The sequence below is a fragment of the Zosterops lateralis genome, assembly GCF_965231275.1.
Source record: "Zosterops lateralis genome assembly, chromosome: 3".
Classification (NCBI taxonomy): domain Eukaryota; kingdom Metazoa; phylum Chordata; class Aves; order Passeriformes; family Zosteropidae; genus Zosterops; species Zosterops lateralis.
In genome coordinates, this window is record NC_139764.1 from 9,544,044 (window position 1) to 9,566,195 (window position 22,152).

Sequence of the window (22,152 nt, forward strand, 5' to 3'; positions counted from 1 at the left end):
AATTTATTTTTAATATTTAACCTAAACCTGTCTTCTTTCATCTTAAAGCCATTCCCCCTTGTCCTACCACTGCATTCCCTTATGAAAATAGTTAATGCTGGATGTCCTGATCCAAGGCAGGCCTGGTGACACTTGCAGTTCCCTTTACAGGAGAGGAAACCTGCCTGGTGTTTTTTCTGTGCTCTGAAGGATGCAGAATGTGAGGATCACTGTCATAAATGAGCAATAAAATAATTCCCACATTACTAAAAATGAAAGTGGAATCATAAGCATTAATCATCTTCCTTTAAGTCTATAAAATAGCAGCTTGTTTCACAAGAGCACTGGAAAGAAGAGCTGGACAAGGTACATTTTAAGGGCGAGGTAATGTTTTACTAACACTGACAGTGAAGCAGAGTGATCCTGAAAACTTAAGCTGGTTAGTTCAAGTCAGTCCCTGGCAAAAAAGGGAGCTGGCTGACAGGAAGTGCAGTCAACATCAGACTGGGGAGTGTGAAACTGGATGTGGTCAGCAAGGTTTTAAGGGAGTTTTCTGTGATTTTAGGAGTGTAGGTGGATAAAGGTTATCATATCCTGGTGTCTGCCTCTTGGTCTGCAGACGGTTTTACCATGAAAGTTGTGGCTGTGGGGCTTTCCAGAAGATAGTGCCAGCCCTCAGAGAGCAGTAAAGATGATTTGAAATCTAGAGGAAAGAAATTGGAGAAGACACAAAATGATATATTCTGGTTTAGGATGTGCATAATTAGTCTGAGGGTACTCAGATGGTAGAAAAGTTTCACCCTAAAGAAAGGGAAAGCAAAGATGCCATGGTTAAAAGACTCACACTTAAGTACCTCTACTTTGAGCTGAATATTAAAGTGCAAAATAAAAAGGGAGGAGCAAGGCCTTGGTTTTTCAGTAGCTTGTTCTTTAAACCAGTTTCCTATCAAGAAAATGAAAGTTTGCAGCGTGCCCTGTGATGACAGAGGCCATGTCACACAAGTAAGGCAAAGTACAGGGTTAGATTTCCTGGAGTATATTACAGCTGTTTGTCCAGGTATCAATTAGCAGCCATGGAGGAAGGGTTTAATTAGAAGAAAAGCACATGAGGCTTTTCCGGTGTGGAGGAGCTCGGTGCATGTCATTTGTGTAACCTCTTTTCTGGTCATGGATGTTTATTTGGAGCCGAGTAAGACGCTCTTGGCGCTTCCCTTTGATCTGTCTGCAGGAAAATGAAATCCATATGGCCTCCACCCAGATCCTAGCTAGAAATTCCCATTTATGCTGGGGTCATTTTTTTGTTGTCATACATATGTACAAAGGTCCATTCATCTACGAGAGTGACATTCAAAATAGGGAAAACATGGTAATGATACGTAGGGAGGAGCATTTCGGTGCTCCTGGAATGTTTAGCAGCCTAAAGCGTATCATAAAATGTCTGAAGTCCTTCCTAAGGATCTACTTTTGTGCTCTTTTTCCTATTTTTGCCCTACTTCCTGCTCTTCCCTATGACACTGTTTAATGATCCCAGATAGCTTTGTGGACAACAGGGGCAGAATAAGTGCAGTGAGTGTATCTCAAGTGCTGGGCATAAAACTACACTGACCATGCCTGAAGTCTTTTGTTAGGGCTTGTTGTTTGTTTGGAAGGCATTTGATTGTTGGGGGGGGGTGGTGTTTGTTTTTTGGGTTTTTTTTGTTTTGTTTCTTTGTTCTATTTTGGGTTTTGTTAGTTTTTTTAATTTAAACAAAAATGGTGAAAAGTTACTTCCTTTAGTTCTTGCAAGGACAGGAAGCAGTGTTCAGGCAATATTGCTGTGGTTAATTGCTACACTTAAGGTAGGTTGCCTGGTGTGTTCCAGAGGGTGAGGCATGACAAGGTTCAGTATTCCCAAAATGGACCTGGGACTGCAGATACTCAGATACCTCACGCTGCACTGGAATTGCCTGCTGAGACATCTTTGTGCCCTGTTCACAATTGCCAGGGCTCTGTTAATGTTTTGCTGCAGAAGTTCAGCCCATTGACATGACTGCTGGTAACAGGGTGACTGAATTTCCTTCCCCTCACCACAAGAACTCCGTCAGCTCCAGTGAAAATGGGTTCCTCTTGCTCCAGCCACTGTCTCAGCTCTTTGAACTATGCTTGCAGTTGGCTGGCAGGCAGCAAAAGGCAGATCCACCACCTTGCTGACTCTCCAGGTGCAGTGTTTGCTTTAGATTTCTAACAGCAGAACCCTGCAGCAGCATGAATTTTGCTGGGAAATGGGGAAAATGTTCATGTGTTGGCACAGCCACTCACCAGTCCACGGCTAGGAATTGCACCAAAACTTTGGAGGATATTTCACACTGAGCTAGTAGGGTTGGGTGTGCAATCTACTGGACTGGGCAATATTTAAGGGGAAAAATAATAGTTGCTTTCATTTTTTTTTTTTTTTAAGGGCAGCAACGTTGCCAATCTGGGAGCTGAGGTTTGTTAGCTTAGCCTTAAGGTTAAAGAACATGTGCAAAGGTGAGAACCCAGCCAGTGATTCAGTTGATGCTGATCCAGTGACTTGATATCTACTTCCCTTTAGAGAAAACCCTTGGGAGCAGGGCTTGAAGCCAGCTGAATGAGCTGGTGGTTCTTGATGCAACAGCTTCTGGATGTAGACAAAAGGCAAGGGCATTATTTCCATCCCTATGGATTAAGCATGCTAAGTAACATTTGTAACAGAGAGCTTTTTTTCTGTCCCGCATTTTCACACACAGTGTTTATCCCCACCTGCTCCTGATCCTGGGCAGAGCAGCAGCTTTGCAGAGATTGTGGCACCTGTTCAATGTGATGGCTTTTCTATGTAATTTGTCATACTAGAACTGTTTGTTAATACTGCTCATCTGTAAGAACCTTCTTTCTGATGGTTCCAAGTCTCTCTGTGTGCTGAGCCTTGAGTTTTTAGGAGGATCAGTGGCAGGATGGTCTGCAGACAAGTAAGGAAGGCAAGAAAACAGGAAAGCTTTGGGGAGATGTAACTGCTCAAGATGTTGTTTCAAAAACATGATTACAACACAGCTTATTCAAGGATAGTTTTGTCTTACACAGGGAGGCACATTTCATCTTCCCCCGTCCCTTGGGAGAAAAGCTTTAGAAACTGGACTTGCAGCAAAAATTGCCCGGCAGTTTTCTTGATTTTTTCTGGCTGACATTGTTTTGGACTTGTGTGCTGAGTTCTTGCTGGAGATAGATGAGGATTGAGCTGATGGGTGCTGCATTAAGCATTTGAAGGTAAAAGCAGTGTTGCTGCAGAGCTTGAAGAGGAAAGTGAAGTGGCATTTTCTGGCACATCTGGATAGGATGAGATGTGGACTTAGGATGTGCAATTAAAATCTAAAAAAAAATCCCACCTGTTATTTTTAATTACTGATACTCTGACTGATGAGTTAACCCACTGGTTGTAAATGCACCTCTACCAACACAGACTATGCTTTGGCCATTAAACTAAAGAACTTCTTATGTTGTATATTGAAATTCAGTAAATGCAGCTGTCCATTGATACCACTGTAAAAAACTCCTGCTGCCCATTGCCTTCATCATGGCTTTGGAGTGTAGCTTGATTCCATTGTCATAACAAAGTCCAGCCAAGCTGCAAAGAGGTGCCTGCAGCTGCACCTGCACTGGGTGCTCACTGGGGGCTGGAGAGAAGCAGTGAACAAATGTCAGAATGTCACAGAATCAAAAGGGTTTGGATGGGAAAGGACCTTTCAAGGCCATCTAGTCCAAGCCCTTCTGATGTTCCAGATGTCTCCATGTAGCCTGGTGTCTGCTCACTGAAGCTGGGTTCAAGCCTCCTTGGTCCTTAGCTCAACATTTCCATGGTCCAAGCATGAAATTTTCAGGAGCACCTGTGATTTTAGGGTGTCAGTAAAGTGGGGATGCAGCTTTCCTCTGCAGGATGCCTGCAGGCAGCATCAACTCGCTCACCATTCTCCATTTAGGGGGAAAAAGGGATTTTTGTCCCATATCAGGGTTAAAACAGTTTGGATTTAAGGCAGACAGAAGCAACTGAGTCTGGAAACACTTAGTTAGCTTTCTTCTCCCCTCCTGCCTAATCATCAGCATAGATTAGTTCAGAAACTGGGTAGGTATTTTTAGAAGCTGCTTTCAGAAGCCCTAGTGTCACAATTTTTATTCTTGTTATCCATGCTGAGGCATTTCTCGAGCGACATTTCTGCTTTATTGAGAGGGTGTTAGGGATCATTGTAGAGCTTGTGTGGACGTACCTGGCTGAACGAGGAGTTCCAGCAGTTGTGAAGCTTTCTGAGCACCAAAGGAGCGTTTGGGATGCAGTGTCCAAAACAAAGCTCCTGTGCAGGGATGTCACTGTTGGCACTTCAGTTGTGAGGGCAGCCAGCAAAGATAGGGTGTATGAGGATTTCTAGCTGATACTTAGAGATACCAACTCATTGCCTACTGGAAGTCTTTAAAACCCCATTAAAAGTGGGGATGGAAGGCAGACACATTGGAAGGCTGAGTGCTTCCTCCAAGCCTTCTGAATTGTTTGGACCCTTTGTCCCGGCGCTGTGTTGGCAGCTTTTGGGAATAAAGTGCTGATGGGCTGACCTGAGGAAATAACACCTGCATTCAACTTTGGACCTGTTTGCAGCCCTGTGGATGCATGGGTGACGGGCTGGGCAGCACATTTGCCCCGTCAGCTGCTGCTAAAACCACCCCCATCCCGACTCTGTGGCAGCTGTACTGTAATTATTTTATTTTATTTTTTCCCCAGCCTATATAACCCGGGGTGGGGAAACAAGGATCTTTGGTCGATGTTCCCTTCCCGAAGCTGGGAGGATATTGCCAGTGAGTAATGGTCCGGCTGGGGCTGTAATGTGCAGAATACCTCTGGGATGAGTCACCCAGCACAATGCAGCACATCCCTCAAGGAGACTGAATCACGCATGGGGGGAAGCCTTGCCTGCCTGCCCGGGGTAAACCAGCGCAGACAGGGAGGCTGGTGGTGGCAATGGTGCTAAAAAGGAGCAGGAAAGGTGTAAAATGCAGAGGAAATGGCATCCCCTGGCAGGTAAGAGTGCTCTGGTTTTGTGTAATTCTATATTTTTATTTTTTTTACTCTTGGGGTTCTTTTTTTCTTCCGCCTTTCCCCATCTGCCCCCACAGACCTTCTGAATATTGTCTAAATCAGCATATAATTTATCCGTGAATATGTATGAATTCTTCTGTGAAACACAGCATTTCATTTATGGTTACAGATCAATTTTTTTTTTTTTTTTTTTTCAGAACTAATGGTTTAACATTCACCCTTTCTTTAAATACCAGTAGGAAAAATAGATGCTGCCTGGGAAGCTGCATCCCTTGATGTCCCTCTCCATGGACATTTGATGGAGTAAGGGATTTATAAAAAAGGTTGAAGGCAAAAACAATGTGCATGCTGGTTTTGATATAGCCAAGAATGTCTTCTTTTCTTTTTTATGTTCATTTATCTGGCAAAAGATAAAAACCCTTTAGATTTCGACTGCAGTTATCCTGCTTACTCCCTCACCCCTCCTCTGATACAGACCCAGCTGGAACTGAGTCACAGAATTATTTTATTTCTTTAATATTTGCAAAATATTATCTACTCTTCATAGTTATAACAGACGTGTCATTGAGGATGTTTACAGAGGGATAAATATAGTTATAGTCTGCACTGATCAAAATGGAGGAGAGTGGGGGAAAATTCAACTTCCTTTGGGTGAACGATTTCTTTTTCTTTTCTTTGTAAACTTGGAGTTTACAGGAATACTCTGTATATGTTTGTCTGCAGACATAATCATTTTTATGGAGTGCAGATTCTGTGGTTGTCAGTTGGGGTTTTTTTCTTTGCTAAGTGTTGCTGTCCATTAGCTAACATAGGATAGCAGGGTGGAGTGCTTATGGTCAATTTATGTTAGAAAAAAAATTAGGGTAGAACTTGGTTGTGATTTTTTTTTTTTTTTTTTTTTTTTTTTTTTTTTTTTTTTTTTGAGGTGGGGAGAATCAATTCAGGATGCAGATCTTACGAATCTACTTGTTAGCTGAACTTTTATGTGATTTTTGCTTATCTTACACGTGATATAAAGCAAATACTATCTGTCATGCAACAACAATTTATTACTCATTACTGTAAATGATGGTGCTAATTAGCTTCCTTGTAATCTGTTAATATTTTATACTCTTGCACGAAAATAGGAGGACTTGAGGCTGCAACTCTTGCTCGTACTGCATGAGGTGCAGGGCAAATTATTCAAATGTATTATACTGCCCTTTTAAGTTTTCAAGATGTACCACCGTGTGCACCTATAACCATTTATTACAAAATTGATCCATTCAACAAATTTGAATGAGAAGTCTTTTTCAAGAGATTTCATTGAGTGATTGCTCATTAAATGTTTTGTCATTAGTATGCATGTCCCAGTGATGGCGTGGCTTCCTTTTAGGAAAAAAAAATCAAACATTGTTTTGGGTATTTTCGTAGCAAGCTTTCCTGTGACTTTTGATAGCTCTAACACAGTTTCAACAATGTTACATAAATGCTTCAATATAGACATAAGTAATAAGTTAATCTGCCCCAGTGCCATTAAAATGCCATTTTAATTCAATATTATTTGTGTAATAAGCTGATTTTTGGGGAGAGACCTTAAATTCCATGTGCTTGAGCTGCATCAGTGGATCTTTGCTTACCTATCAGTATGCCTGTAAGCCAGCTTTTTTCCCTAAAAAGGTGCTTCCAGTTCATTTGAGGTTTTGCCCACGTGTACAGCACTTTGTGGGGAGCACTGGGCAAGTCTGGCACAGGAAAGGATGTTATGCTGGCCAAAAAAATTGGATTTAGTCCATGCAGGACTACATAATACATATATTTTTGAATATATATATATATATGTATGTATGTATGTATTTCAGGAATGAATTTTCATGTACTTCCTGGAAGGATCAGAACTAATTAGGGGATTATGAAATCCCATTTGAGCTAGTTAGGATAGAGCTGTTTCTCGCAAACTCAATAAAATCAGCCTTAAATGTTGAACAAACGTTTTGGTGAAAGGGTTCCTTTGTTCCTCACTGCCTCGGCATTTAAGGGAGATGTGGAGGCGGGCGGCTGGGTTGTTGCAGGTGTCTTGGTTTTTTGAGAAGTCCTTTTTCTTCTGGAAGGAAGAAAAAAAAAGAAAAAAACCCCAAACCAAACAAAACTGCTATTAGTTTTTCCTATGGAGGATTTTTTGGATGCGCTGCAGCACTGGAAGCAAACTCAGTCTTGGCTGTGGAGTCCTGACCCTTCTTCATTTTGCCTTTGGGGCTGCTCTGGGCTCTACCAGCATCTCTGGAGCAAGAAATGTGGAGACTGAATTGTTTGTATTTACTCTAACTGCGTGGAAACTAAAATTTCCCTGGTGCCCTTTTATTCTGGCGGTATTTGATTTGAAAACCAGAAAAATACAGGTTGCAAATTGGTTATACAGGAGTTGGGTTACAGGTATAGTGGTTCTTTGTTCCTGGTATGATGCAGAGGTGAGGGGGAGGAAAACTTTTGGGAGGTTTTCCACGGTTTTCTTCAGATTCCATTCTAGCATTTGATCTGGCCAGGGAGACACAGATGTCTTTTTTTTTCCTTGCTGATACTTAATGAAAAAGTTTCAAACCTGCTGGAAATCTTAAATGGTGTGGAAATACCGACTTAATTTGCTATAGCTGCATACACTCAGAAGTTTTGTTCTTTCAAACAAATTGTAAATCGGGATTTGAAGAAGAAAATGCTGTTTATAATCTGCAGATATGTCCTAGAAGGTTCACAAACCGACCAACAGATCAAGGAAGTGGGACTCCAAAAATAGCAGCTTTTAATGTCTTCACTAAAATGTCCCTGCTTTCTGGCTGTGGGATGGAACTGCAGAGAGGAGCCTCACAGTATAACTTGTAGCAGTCACCTGGACAGAATGAGATGGCTTTAACTCCAGCTGTTGGAGCTGCTGAGGCAGGGAAAACACCTGGCACTGTGAAATACATCCAGGTCAGCCAGAGACAGGTTATGCCCCAGTAATTGTAAAGTTACATCTGTTTGGATCCAAATGGTTTAAATTGTGTTTATGTGCCTGGATCAGCTGAACAGCCTGACCTCTGCTGCTGTTGCTTTGGCAGCCTCCTGCTGTCCTTTCAGCTCTTCCCTGGGATCTGGGAATGTCAATGCAAGACAGAAGTCCATAATGTTGAAACCCATTGTATGCAAATACTTCTTCTGAGACCTGGATCTCTTCTGACCTTGTAAGTTGTAGAGCCAGGGAGGGAGGAAAATATCAAAGTGCCTTATGGCAGCAACAGTGTGGAAGTTTATAAGCTTGTATTTTGGTCAAGTAGCTTGGCTAGAGGGGAAGAATATTACTGAGTCATGGAAGGTGTCTGGGAAGTGTTTTAGATGTAGTAAATGTGGTGGGTTGGACTACTTTTTTTTTCCCCTCCCCTTGGGATTTTTAGACATCTCGGATGGTATTTGCAGTTGTTGCTTTGGAAGCAAAGTGGAAAAGAAGAGCAGCTGGTGGAAGGGAGTTGTCTACTTTGACCCTCCTTCTATGAAGACAGTGGTGAAATTAAAGCCTTAACTGAGAAGAGAATTGTTTGGTGTTTAGTGCTGGGTGCAGGATTGCAGCCCCAAGCCGTCACTGGCCATACAAGGGGCTGATGGCTCTCTGTCCCCATTAGTGTTGCTGGAGGTGATGTGGTTTGTGTCTGAGAGCGCAGGATGGTGGCAGTCCCATGTGTATGTTGTGGGGGACACCACTTCTGTCACCCTCAAATGTCACCTGTCTCTTAGACACACAAATGCTTTGTGAGTTGGACTAGAGATCTCAAAACCAGCCTTCAGTGATGACAGAGCTGATAAATATTCAGTCACTTCTTGTTTAGGAAAGTTCTATGTCCTCCGGAAGAGCAATTACACACACTCTATTTTACTTTTATAGATACATACGCATACCCACGAGCTATAATTTTTTTTAAGAGTTCTCTTTTCCTTCCAATAAAAACAACACATGCTTTTCAGCGCTACCTTTATCCCCAAGTTCATTCTGTTTCTTCTTTTTTTTTTTTTTCTTTTTTTTTTTTTTTTTTTTTTTTTTTTTTTTTTTTTTTTTTTGCTCAGGGTGGGGCAGGCAGACAACCTGGAACAGCTGGCTGGCTGCCCTGCAGCTGGGTAATCCCTTCAGATACTTTCTTCCCAAGCTTTTAAAGACAAATCTGTGGGGTTAAGATAGCATTTAAGAGCATAATTAAGAGCAGTTTGCATGAAATGCATAGCGTGTAGACCATAAAGCCTACAATTAGAAGAGTCTTAAAAGTTTCAAGGATCCAATAAAACAAGAGGAATTAAGGCTACTGTGAGGTTTTCTCTACTTGTTTCATTTTTAGCTATCAGTGCCTCATTAATTGTAATGGACCAAATATTTTCATGTAGCTCATTAACCATTTCTTGGTCAAAGAGTCAGATTGCAGTTACCATGCTAAAAATGCAGATGGATGGCTTGAATATGGTTGTTCTGCTACTCCAGTGCACCCAGGTTTCATCAGTGGGATTTGCAGATCACTCTCCTTTGCTCCTCAGGATTTGGAACACTTGCAACCAGCCAAAGCCTTGATGCGGTCGCGTAAAATTAAATAGCAAAGAAAATAAACAGCTTTTACACTAAGGAAGCGAGATCCTTATATGGAACTGAAATATTTGAGTACCTCCCAAGTATTTATCAACACTGGCATGAGGGAAAGAAGCATTGCCTATTCTAGGCTTGTGGATGGAAACAGCAGGCAGGATTTAGACGTAGAAGACTGGAGGAAGCTGCTGTGTAGCCTTGAAAATTCAACCGTGCGGCTTCTGAGTCCTAATCCAGCGATTAAACCAAGATGTCGAGCCCTCAGAACGCTTAACCACCTCCTTTCCTTTTATCTTTCTCTTTTCCCAAGTCGCTTGGCACAGACTGGGCTTTAGAAAACGTGCCTGTGGCTGGAGCAGAGGGGCTCTGCAGGGAGCCCAGCGTCACTGGTGACTTTTGATCGTGCAGGAAAGCCTGCCAAGGGATTACATTAATTGAGCCAGAGCTCTGCCCGCCCTGCCAAAGGTGAAACCTTCTGCTGGACAAGGCTCTTGTCTAATAGGGGAACAGAGGTCATCTTGCAGGAGTAGGGGGGTAGAAACTAGATGTTGTGGCTTAATATTTTTTAAGGAGGTTGGTTTTCAGAATGGGAAGAACACAGTTTATATTGTGTTCTCTCAGTGTGTGGTGGCAGAGTTTGTAAGGGCCATAGGTCATGGATAAATGTGGATATGAAGAGGAAAACCATGTGGCTCTGTGCCCCATCAGACTGTCATTTTAATGGGGTACAGATAGTCATGGCACCTAAATTTAATGTATAGGTATCCAGTAATACTCAGCTGTAATTACGAGCCTAGAAAATTCACTGAGAGGTGATGGAAATGTGTAAATAACTGTCAGGAATCACAAAGTACTGAGCAGCTGCTTCTTGCTTGATTTTCCTTTAAGTGGACAATTTCTGCAGCAAAGTAACTGAAGGCAACATTACTTTTGGGACAGCCAAAGGCTCCAACTGCTGCCATGAAAGTGAATGCTAAATCCTGCAGGAAGCTGTAATGCCAGTGGCAATTTTCAAGTGTGGAAGGAGAAGCAGCAGTTTCTCTGGATGACTTTTGTGGGAGGATAGGAGGGAAGGTCGTATTGAGCGGCTCTGACTTCAGAAGAGAGCTAAAAATAAGTCCAGAAAGGATCCTTGGGGAATAGTAGAAAGATATAGAAACGTATAGTTGGCTTTCTTTTTACTTCATCTGCTAATTGCTAATCCTTATAGACCATATGGGAAAGGTACAGAGAAGAAAACAAAAACTGTCTTGGATGGAAGCAACTCAATTTTTGCACAGTAGGAAATTAGCTCAAGTATTCTGCTTATTTCTGAGTATCAGGAAGTCAGGAGATTAAAGTTGCCACTGTAAAATCTAGAAATGGGTTTTCATTAAAAAATAAAAAGGTAACTGGATCCATTTATAGACACACTTGCCCTGTTTACTGTACCAGGAAGCTGCTTTAAGGACTCGAGCAAAAATATTCTTAAAAACACAGTTTCTCAGTTCCCTGAATACCTTGTGTGTGTCAGCTGTGGCTGTGTATCAGGTTGGAGAGCTTTTTATCAGCCACTGCAAAGTACTCAGGACAGCAGGGGATGAACTTCTAGCATCTGTACACTGCCATCATTGTGTAGGTCCAGTGAGGAGGTTGGCATATCCATAAAATCAAGGCTGTGGAGAGAAAATTGCAGTGTGTGTTTTGTGAGATCTGTGTAGCTGCAGGAGAGATAAGCTGGGCCCAGAAGGTGCTCACTGCTTCCCTTGGTTTGTCCTCAGGCTGCCTTCAGACAGAGTCCATGAGGCTACTTGCTTAGATGTTAAATCTGGTTGTGTTAAGAGAAAGGGAAGCTTGGAACTGAAGTGTTAGCACCTGAAACTGCTGCAAAAATAGTCTGAAAATGAAGCAGTTTTACCTGGTGCAGGGTGAAGAAAGCTACTACTGCTTGCCATGCTGTACAGGATGCTGGGAAAATACCTGGATACAGGGAAGAATTTCTTTCCATAAAGGATGATACCTGCCATTGTGAAAGGCTGTCTCTGGGAGCCTTCCTTCTCCTGGTGAGGTCACCTGGTGGTCTGGAGATGGACAGTCCCTGGGCATGTCCCTTTTTCTCACCCCTGTTGGGGCTTTTCTGCTTCCTAATGACCCTGGTGATGTTCCCAGTAGGTGATGGAGCATCTGCTTTGTGGAAAGGGTTGCCTGGAGTTTCTGTGGGGGCTCTTCTGAACCTTTGTGGTGGGCATCTAGATTATCCCAGATTTTAGCTGCTTCCAGAACAGTTTCTTGTGAGGTTAGGATGCTCAGCCTTTCAAAGCCCTGTGAAATGCTGGTGAAACTGTTTTAGGAACATGGTATGGTTCTGATGACCTGAGCTGAGCTAATTCTCATCTCCTTTCATCTGATGTACAGATGAAAGGAGACGTATTTGTGGGGTTTGTAGCTGGAGATGCATTTGTGGGGTTTTCCCCATAAAACTGGGGAAGTGTGTATGTGAAGGAATTTGAGAGTCATCTTCCAAAGCCCACTTCACAAATTTGATCAAAGAAACCTTGAAACACTTTGTTCATGGGTTGTTTGAGCTCCACGTGTCCTTCCAGCACTTTGGAGCCCTGATGCCCCAATGTGGGAGTTGGCCTTGGGGTGGTGCCGGAGTCACCCCACTCTCTTTTCCCTGTCCCTGGCTGCAGGAGGCAAAGAGTTTCAGGGACCACAGGTCGTCTGATCTGTGTGTTGACCTCTGGAAACGTGGCAGGTTCATTCCTTGAGGTTTGGTGGGTCTCTTTGCTGGAGCATTGCAGGCCATCCATGGCAGAGGTGGACTCCCATCCCAGGCAGGAGCTCTGCATCGGGATCAGCGCGACGCTGTCTAAACACCACCCTGAAGAAGAAATACCGTGATGCTCACCAAAGGTTGTGTTTTTGTTTTGTTGCCATTGCAGTGACAGCTACATTGTGCGAGTCAAAGCTGTGGTTATGACCCGAGATGACTCCAGTGGGGGATGGTTGCCGCAAGAAGGAGGCGGTCTCAGTAGAGTTGGCGTCTGCAAGGTCACGTACCCCGAGGGCAATGGAAGAAGTGGATTTCTAATCCATGGTGAAAGGCAGAAAGACAAACTGGTAATAGACCCTAATTCAACTTTTTGTCTGTTCTTATAATGAGAATTATCCCGAATCTATTGCTATTGTATTCTTGTGCAAGCTTGGTTTGGTTTGGTGTTTTTTTTTAAATATTTAAAAAGAGGCATGTGCAAATAGTACCAGATTGGACAAAACAAACCCAATCCCCATCTAGATTTGCCATCTTTTGCTGCCTAGGCTGGTGTGATGCCACCTGGAAGGAGCAGGTAAATTTTTGACATCCACATGCAAAAATCCCCTTTGAATGAAAAAGGGCCTGTGGTTTTTTTCTTTTTTTTCTTAGACCTAGTGCGGGGGTAAGTGAGAAGTGAATTGAAGTGTAAAGAGCCCATGAAGCCAGTCACATTGCACTGAGTAATGCAGTGCAAGCCTTTTAAAAGGGCCATGAATTATTTATGCTGCGTGCTGTTCAAGGTTTGAACAAGCTGAGTGAGAATATGAAGACAAGTTGTCTCTTATGAATTGACACACTTGGTTTCTCCTGGTAGCTGTTTATCTAAAAAGGAGCTCTCTTCTATCCCTGCACAAATCAAATTAATAAAGCCTTTTCCTGATTTCCAGGGGCCACTTGAAATGTTATCGTTTGTTATCTTGTTTTTATGTATTTGATTCTTCTGAAATGCTCTCCTGTGAAGATATGGGCTAGCTTAAAAGCAGCACTTCCTCCACAGGCTCAAAAAATGCATTATTTGAGTCAGAAATTATCTTGCTTTCAGAAAGATTGGTGTTTTAAAGCTGTTTCAATTATGGTTTGTCTTTCACAATGCAGTTTTGCTTAGGATGTTTTTTTTTGACATTATTTGGGAGCCACACTTACGGTTTTGAGGGGTGGAGTAAGACATGACAAGCCATTCCTGTTGTCCCTGAGCATCACTCTAGAGATGGTTTTTGGCACAGCAGAACTTGAGATGAGTGTCTGGCTGGGGGTGAACAATTTAAAAACAGTGAGGGGAGTGTTGCAGCACCTCCTAAATCTGCTGCTGGTGGATGAAATTTCTGTTGAGCAAAATTATTGAGGGTAGAGGTTCTCCTTCTTCCTGAGCACCCCCAGCTTAACCTGTGCCACGCTGGGTCTGAAATATGCTCCTGGGGTAGAGAGCAAGCGCCTACTCAAAGCACAAGCAAAAGATGAATGTGCAATGGTTTTGAGAACAATTACAGTGTCTGGTGTTTATTAGTCATAATTTGGTAGGGAAGGATGTTCCCCTGTGCGAGGCGTGACTTGGCTTGCTTTTTGTGTCCAGCCCGAGACGGTGGTGGCTGCATCCTTGGGTGGGAAAAGTGACTTTGCTCCTCTTTTGGGGGCTCACGCCCCTCCCAGGTGGTGCTGGAGTGCTTTGTGAAGAAGGACCTGGTGTACACAAAGGCCAACCCCACCTTCCACCACTGGAAAGTTGACAACAGAAAGTTTGGGCTCACTTTCCAAAGCCCCGCGGATGCTCGAGCCTTCGACAGAGGAGTGAGGAAAGCCATCGAGGACCTCATTGAAGGTAGCCTGGGGGTGGATGGACACTTCCACCCTTGGAAGAGTGGGCAGGGGCTTTGAGTCAGGGAGCTGGGAAGAGGGATGTCTTTAACATAAATTTTTGGGCTTGAAGGTCTCTTGTGCATGTGTCCAAGTGTGGCTGGGGCCCTTATCCTACAGTGAGCAAGCCCTAGCTTTTAAGAATTGAGTTTTCACTTTGAAAGGTGTTGCAGTCAAGTATTTTTCAGCCCTGTCTGTCCAGACTTCTCCCCATTATTTATCATCAAGTTTGTTGTTACTGCTTTTTTTTGATAGGCTTGGGTTTCAAACTAAAGACGGCAACTCATACAGCCCAGGCTCTTTATTTGCAACCAAATCTCATCTTACTGAGTCTTTGTTAAATCACAGGATTTAATTCCTGCCTTGGTTTGTTTTTGGTTTTATTTTGCAGTAATTAGTTTTGTCTGCATCCTCTTACTTGAATGGTAGTTCTTGAAGACTTTGTTGTGTTTTGGGGTGTTGTTTTTTTAATTCTGTAAAAAATGCGTTTGAATTGTCTGCACTTTGAAGTTGCCATAAATTTTTCCTTTTCACATTTCATTGGAATCATGCAATCACAATGCAGCTATAATTCAATTCTACTTTATTTTAATACAATTTGATTCTTCATGCATTTTTTTTTTCCTGATTTTTTTAAACCATACTACTTTATGTTGGGACTTAGTAGTCCAAAGCCTTTTGCCTTCACTTCCAGTGTGACCAGGATATTTTTATATACAGATGGTACATTTTCTGAGGATACCAACTCAGGTATTTGTATAGATGTATATTCTTTTTGAGGACATTAGCAACATAAGATAGCTTAATGTTCTGGATGGCCTGTCCTTGCTTTATCATGAGCATGGCAGATACTGAGAGAGAATTAATCCCCCAGGGCTCCTTGCTGGTAAAAAGCTCATCAGTTAGAGGAAGGATGTTCTCAGTTAATTTGTTTTTTTTCTGTGCCATTAGCATGGAGAAGTTACCGGTAGACTTTCTTCTTTCTTCTTCTTGTTAAAACTGTGAAGCATTTTGAGTCATAAAAGTGATGTTTTATATAAGTGGCCTGGGATTGTGTAAAGTTTCAAGGAGATAACTCATCTGTATTGAGTAGTATTTTGGAGATGCCAATATTTGGCCACTCCTTGATTTTGCTCTTCTTGATCCATTTTACAGTGGAGGTATTTAAAATGAAGTTCTGCTGTATCTCAGATACTTCAAAATCAGCAAATCTATATTTATCCCATTAACAGCACAGGCTGATCCTCATGAATGTGTTCCTCGTTAATTTCCAAATAAGGCTTTCTGAATGAAGAACAATAACTTGCTTATGCACACACAGTGTTGGGCAGTGGGTTTCATTTATCATTCATGTTTTGTTCTCATACTTGATCAAATTCAGCAGGTAATATTAAGCACAACTAAGTGTGCATTCAGAGCTTCACTTCATGAAATCATTGCTTTATTGTAGGTATTTAACCAACAGTTCATTCCCTGTAGCATCAGAAGTTTGGGGCACAGGTACAAGAACCCCATGCAGCTCCACAGAGCTTCAGCCTTTTTTAATTTTAAAGCTAATGTAGCAAATGGTACAAATGTTTCCACATTATTCAGTGTTTTAAGTGGGCTTTCACACTTAGCTCTACACATCTTCGTGATGATGCAACTGAGAGCAGCCAAGGCTGGTGCCAGTAGCATTATATAAACCACGTTATTTTAACAAATTTCCAGAATGAAGGTGGTACAGGCCGTTCTGCTGTGCTGGTCAGGGGTGTGCTGTGGCCATAATTCAGTCTAGCAGTGGGCTTCCATCAAAAAAATAGACGTTTGACTTGGAGGGTTCTCCCTCCAGCAGATCCTCTTGCTGCACCCACCCTCTTTGGCAGCCTTAGGGTAGATGAAGCCAGCCAGGAAGGGGATCTAGGGTCTTGATTTGGTATAGGGACAGGAGTCACTCCTTGTCTGTGGTTTTACACATATCAGCTCCTCTCAAGTACTTTGTTTACATAGGACAAGGTGATTCTCTGAGAAGTAGGTCATAACAGAGAAAAGACCTTTAGAGTATATAACAGCTTCCAAAATTAAAGGGAAAAAAACCCCTGTCTAACTCTCATTGTCAAAGTGAGATTCATTTTATTTTAAATTAGAGCCTATTCCCTCCCCCCAGGTTTAGGGAGTAAGTGAAAAACTCATACGTGGTTTCTTGACAGCTGAGAATCAGCCTGGGGCACTGATTAGTACATAGCTTTACCATTCTTCAGAAATTAGTCTTCTGTAATTGGAAATGGTAACTGCTGTTTTTATGATTGTTAATTAGCATTGGCAGCCACACAGTTGCATTTCAAGAAACACTTTTCCAGATTTTACCTCTCCAACCCAGCTACCAGCAGATGGGTTGTCCCTCCTTAATTTGAGCCACTCTTTGGCACATCTATGACACACAAACCTGTGAGAATCCAATGTTTAACAGCTTTTTTGTAAAATGTTTTTTGTAACCAAAAAAAAAAAAAAAAATGTTTCATGGAAATGTCATGTGTTTAAAAAGCTGTTGGTTTGGTTTTTTCTAGGATCTACAACTTCCTCGTCCACCCTTCACAACGAGGCCGAGGTCGGCGATGATGATGTCTTCACTGTGAGTACCCCCAAATCCTTCTCTTTTGGGGTCAGGTTAAGAAAGAGTTTTTCTTTTTATGCCTCAGGGTTGGCATTCAGCCACCATCATGTTTGGACACTTGGGTGTGTTTTATTTGATGGAAGTATATCCCCTACAGAATGTGAGGCCTCCTGTTGCCACGTGAAAAGCGTGTCAGAGCAGGTGATGTCAGGGCTAGAAGTGAAGAAATAATCACCCTTGGATTTCTTTTGGCATAGACTGAGGTGATGCACACACCTGCTAATACTCCTCTCTGTCCTTGAGAAGATTCCTGCAAACTGAGGTACAAGCTCAAGGGAATAAGGTTTTGAATCACAGTTGTGAACAAGCAAACTTTAAAGGTGTTTCAGCTGTACATGGAATGGAGAAAGTTGTTTTTCAGATGGAGGAAGGCACAGTAGTGTGGCATCTGTCTAAGCAACAGTGAGTTAAACAGGAGCAAGCTGTTGGAGATTGATTTGTGGTGTTTTCTAAAATTTATTACGGAGTTTTGCTGAAACTAAAGCTATTAACTTCAAAAGGAAAGTTAAAAAGTTTAAAAAAAAACCCCAAACTTGTCAAGTGAAAATGTGACTGATTAGGGCTATTCTATGGGCTGGAAACAAGTTGCTCACATTGTCTACTTCTTTTTTTATAAAGTTATTTTCTCTCCTTAATTCAACCCCCATGTGCACATATTAGTTACTTTACAAATGCCCTCCTTGTCCCAGGAGAATGGCAGGAAGGGAGAAGATGGGAAATCCTCAGTGCAGCAACAGCAAACTCAAAATTGTCTTTGGGATAATTCCCTGGATTTTTAGGATAAAGGAGGAAAAAAATCAGTACAAGCATCAAGCTGCTTGAAAATTACTCCCAGGAAGCATCCAAAGCCAAAAGGTGTTTTTTGAGGGTGGCACTGGGACCAGGTCAGATTCCCTGCTGAGTTTTGACCGGATCTTCCCAAGGGCTGGCAGTGTTGTCCACATCTGTCCTTTTGTCACGCTCAGGGAGACAAACAACAGCAGGCAGGGTTAAAAGGTGACTTCCTGCACTCTGCAGCAAAACTATCATTAGCAGCTGCTTCCCAACTACCTGCCAGGAGTGATTTATAGCCACTGGGACATGGACAGGCTGGGGGAGGCACCAGTGGAGCCAGAGCCTGTTACCAAAACGTGCTGCTTTGTTCCCAAATTCCCTGGATGAGCTGTGCTCTGCTGGGGGTGGACAGTTCACTCTTGGGGTGTGTGTGTGTGTGACTCTTCTGTGCTTATCAGAAAGTGACTGTCAAAATGTGCCTTGGATGGGTGTGTGCCAGCTCTCACTGGGTTACACATTGAAATACTCAATGTTTAAGCAGTGACAAGTGGCTTGCTAAAAAAATTTAGCAAATTTTTGCTGCAATCCTACTAGCTGATGTTTAGGCACCTGGGACTGCTCCTGAATTTCTCCATAAGCTCATCTTGTGGCTGAGTGTTGGTTTTTAAACTCAAAGAATTATTTTTACAAGGAGGAAGAACTTGTTGTCTTTAAGTAGTTGTTTTACATTGAAAAGATTGAATGGATCCTGCTCCAGCTGCATCTAAATCACTCAAACTCGTGCATTCAAGATGAAGAGCCAGAACTGCAGGAGATTCTTCCCACCTACTTGACCCTGGGGAGGTGACGGTGACTCCCTGCCATGCAGACATTTTTGGGTAGGATGCTTGATGGAGAAGGAGTAACAAGCTGCTTGAGGGAAATCTCTGCAGGGTTTTGTGATCTCCAGAGTGCAAGTGGGACCTCACTGGTGGTGGGACCTGGCATGTTGCTGTTTGTAGGGATGGCACACCAGGGTGGATGGGTTGTCATACTCCAAAAATAAGGCTTTGGGGACATCTCCTTCGCCAATATGTCTTCATGAAGTCTTCCTGCAGTCCTTAAGTTCTTCAAAGCTCTCAACTTCCTATTTATCTGGTAGGTTATGGCGAAGTATGAAGACTGCATAAGCCAGAAATAACATACTGAAGCACAGAGCAGTTTAAAACTGGAAGGAATTGATAGGGCTGTGAAATGTTTTATTTTTACCCTTCTGTTCCATTCTTTCTTTGCACATATTTTTGACTTGTGTATCATAGTCCATTTGGTCATCCTTCCACACAAAACTTCTCTACAACTTTCTGTAAACTCTTATCCAGCCACAGCAGTGGATTTTTTGGGTTTGGTTGGGGTTTTTTTCTCTGTTTTAAAGAGAAAGTACATTTGTTCTTTTTTATTTCCTAAGGTAGTTATTAAAATCTTCACAGTCCTCCTCCTCTCCCACACATGCATGAATAAACTTAACTGCGTGCGGCAGAATTTTCAAAAGCATCTGCATGATTGAGTCATTTAATCAGTCATTTACCCGTCTCTGAAAATCTCAGCCATTGCTGCTGCACTGCTGCCTCAAATATTTGGCCTGAAGTCCTGCTCTTCTTGAAGATACTTCAATCTATCCAAGCACAGCCATCCAAAACATCACATTTCTGAGGCTGCTTCGTGGCCGGCCACCCCGGCTTCGTCATGCACAGATGTTTGCACCAACATGATGCTCCCAGCTTTAGGACAACTCCCCTCATTACATACAAGCCCTGACCCCCAATCCAGCTGTTGACTGTTGATTGACACAGGGCTTCTATAAAGACCCTGATGGTGTTAGCTGCAGTAAGGCCCCGTGGGATGTGTGTGGTTCTGTGTGTGTGACTGCTGCATCATCCCTTCTGTTTGTTGTGCAGCCCTTCCAGGCATCCTGCAGGTTACTTCTGTGGGGAAAAGGAGGTTTGCCCCAGAGGCAGAGCTCTCCTGCAGGCTCTGACCTTGCATGGCTTAGTGGAAGATAATTTTTTTGTATCAGAGAAGGTGGACTTTTTTTTGGGTTTTGAATTAGCTGTGGCCGTGGGTGCATTCACTTGGTGTCAGTAGCCTCCTCCCTTGGCTGTAACTTGCAGAGCTGAGATGATAACTTGGGCAGCAATATCCTGCCCCATCCCTGTGGCAAACACTCCCCATCCATCTTTCTGAAGCATGGGTTGTATCTTTAAAAACAGGACTTTCCCAACTAACACTTTTCCTGTGGCTTAGACCTACAGCAAACAACCTGTTGTGAAATTCGTACCTGACAGGCCAGGAAACAACAGTGTGTAGAACTAAATGTCACAGCTTCAAGTTGAAAAACGCTCATTTCTAAAATAAAATCTCCATTTAGGGTTTTTAACAATGTGTAGTTGTGTTCCTTGAGTTGCAGATCCTCTGAAGAGCCCATAAATGTTTTCCATATGTTAGCAAATAAATTTCTTCTGTCTTGTACATTATAAATCGTCCTCTCAAGAGATGCAATCTGAGTAAGACTGGCCATCCGTTCCGTCTCCTGTCATTGCAACAGGCTGAGATTGTTCTGTTTGTCTTCCTCCATCCAGCCTGCATCTTCAGCCTTCTTTAATTAACATTCATTGCAGGAGTAGGGTTTAATACAGACTGAATGTACTCTGTAGTTCCTCAGCCACGGAGTTTCGCCATATAATTGAGTTCTTGTGTAAATTTTTTTTTCCTTAATCTACACTTCTACTTTCAATTACAGATAATAATCCCACATGACCACAAAGTGAAAATTGTGAATTGATTCCAAGGAAAAAAGGTCAATGTCTTCCAGAGTCTGCAGAGTGCCTGAAATGGCCTCTTTTAGCATCCCATCTGAAAAAGCAGAGGTGTTTGTTCTGAACCCTTATGACCAGTTCAGCTGAAACACCACTCATGTGTTTTTCAGATAAATCTGCATCCTTGTGCCTGCTTTAGTGCTAAAGAAAAGACACCCACTGGCAAGAGGAGCAGCAGCTCCCATGTTTGTTCTGCTTTGTGACTCTAAAAATGACTGCACTCTCCTTTTGCTCTAAGGGAAGTGTAAGGGAGGACATAGCAAAACTCAATCTTACTAGGTTTGATATGCGTGTTAAAATTACAGGTATTTTATATAATCGGTTTCTTTTTTTTTAAGTCCTAGTTTTTTGTTCAAGACCTGCAGAGTTTGGCAGATCCAGCAGGCCTGATCTAGAGGTGCATGGTTCAGCAACAGAGTTGCATTTCAAGGTGCACACACTCAATCCATTGCTTCTCCTGTTGATTCCTGGCTAAAAGCTTACTTATCTTGGTTCCCCAACTGCAAGATGGAGGAGATACTCTTCTGCTTCACTAAGATGATATGGACAGGTCTTGCTGCCACTGCTTTTCTTTCTAAACTTCCAGCAGAACTCTTCAGGCTTGTGGTTTCACTACCCAGTTGTGTGTTTGGAGCAATCCTGTGCCTTTTGTGCTTTTTTCTTGTCAGAAGGTGGATTCCTGTGCTTGGGGATGTTTGAGTTATAGGAAGTTTATGTGGCTTGGACACTGCTGGCAGTCATTTCAGAGATGGACACAATTACCTCTTCTCTACCAGAACAGTGCATATTGGGGCAGATGTTTGCATTACAGTCCCCCTTGCATCTCTTCTGTTTTCCTAATTGGAAAAACAGATTTATCCCTGCTGCCTTTCCTTGAAACCTTCTGTCTACTTTCATCTCCCATCTGGGCCTCAAGCATGTTACAGCCTCACTGTTAAAATTTATAAGATTTATATTTGTTAGATAAACATTAAATCTTATTTTTCTTGTTGGCTTGGTCGTTTCACATTCAGATGGTTCTTTTAAAGAAGAACTCTGGCTTGCTTTTTTTTTTTTTTTTTTTTTTTTTTTTCTTTAAAGTAGACAATAGAAACCCAGTCCAAATACTTTGGAATATATTTGTAAGTTCTGTGGGATGCTGGAGCATCTCTCATCCCAGCCCTCTATGGAAAATGATGTTGCTGAGAGAAGAACAACACTGAGTTACAAGATGTGTTTCAGTCAGAAGTTCTGCTCAGAGATTAAGGAGCCACAAGAGCTTGCAATTTCCTTTTTTCTTGATGCTGTCCTCAAATAGCAGGAGGGGAAAACACATTTTGGAGGCACAGAGCTGTCTGTGGGAATGATGGGGTTGTCACCTCGAGCGAATCCACCTTGTTTGCCCTGAGCAGGCTGACAAGGGGATTGTCACAGTGACAGGACATGATGGCCTTAGTTCTGTTCTTCTTCCTGCCCAGCAGCCAGCTGTACTCTGTGTGAACAGCCAAAGGGTTCATTGCTGCTGGCCACATCCTCTGATGTCTGGATTTTGGGCTCGCGTTGTAAACCACAGCTATTCTAATTCAGATTTTTAAAGGGGAAAAGAAAAAAAAA

General features: G+C 42.5%; 1 protein-coding gene across 1 annotated transcript in view; it reads left to right on the forward strand.

The window, feature by feature from the left end:
• The window catches only part of SPRED2 (sprouty related EVH1 domain containing 2), a 57,818-nt gene that overhangs the window by 19,770 nt on the left and 15,896 nt on the right, over positions 1-22,152 (forward strand). Inside the window, exons 2-4 of the mRNA XM_083856949.1 lie at positions 12,557-12,734; positions 14,077-14,245; positions 16,827-16,891. Of these exons, the coding sequence (XP_083713075.1) occupies positions 12,557-12,734; positions 14,077-14,245; positions 16,827-16,891 (412 nt within the window). The remainder of the gene's footprint in view (positions 1-12,556; positions 12,735-14,076; positions 14,246-16,826; positions 16,892-22,152) is intronic.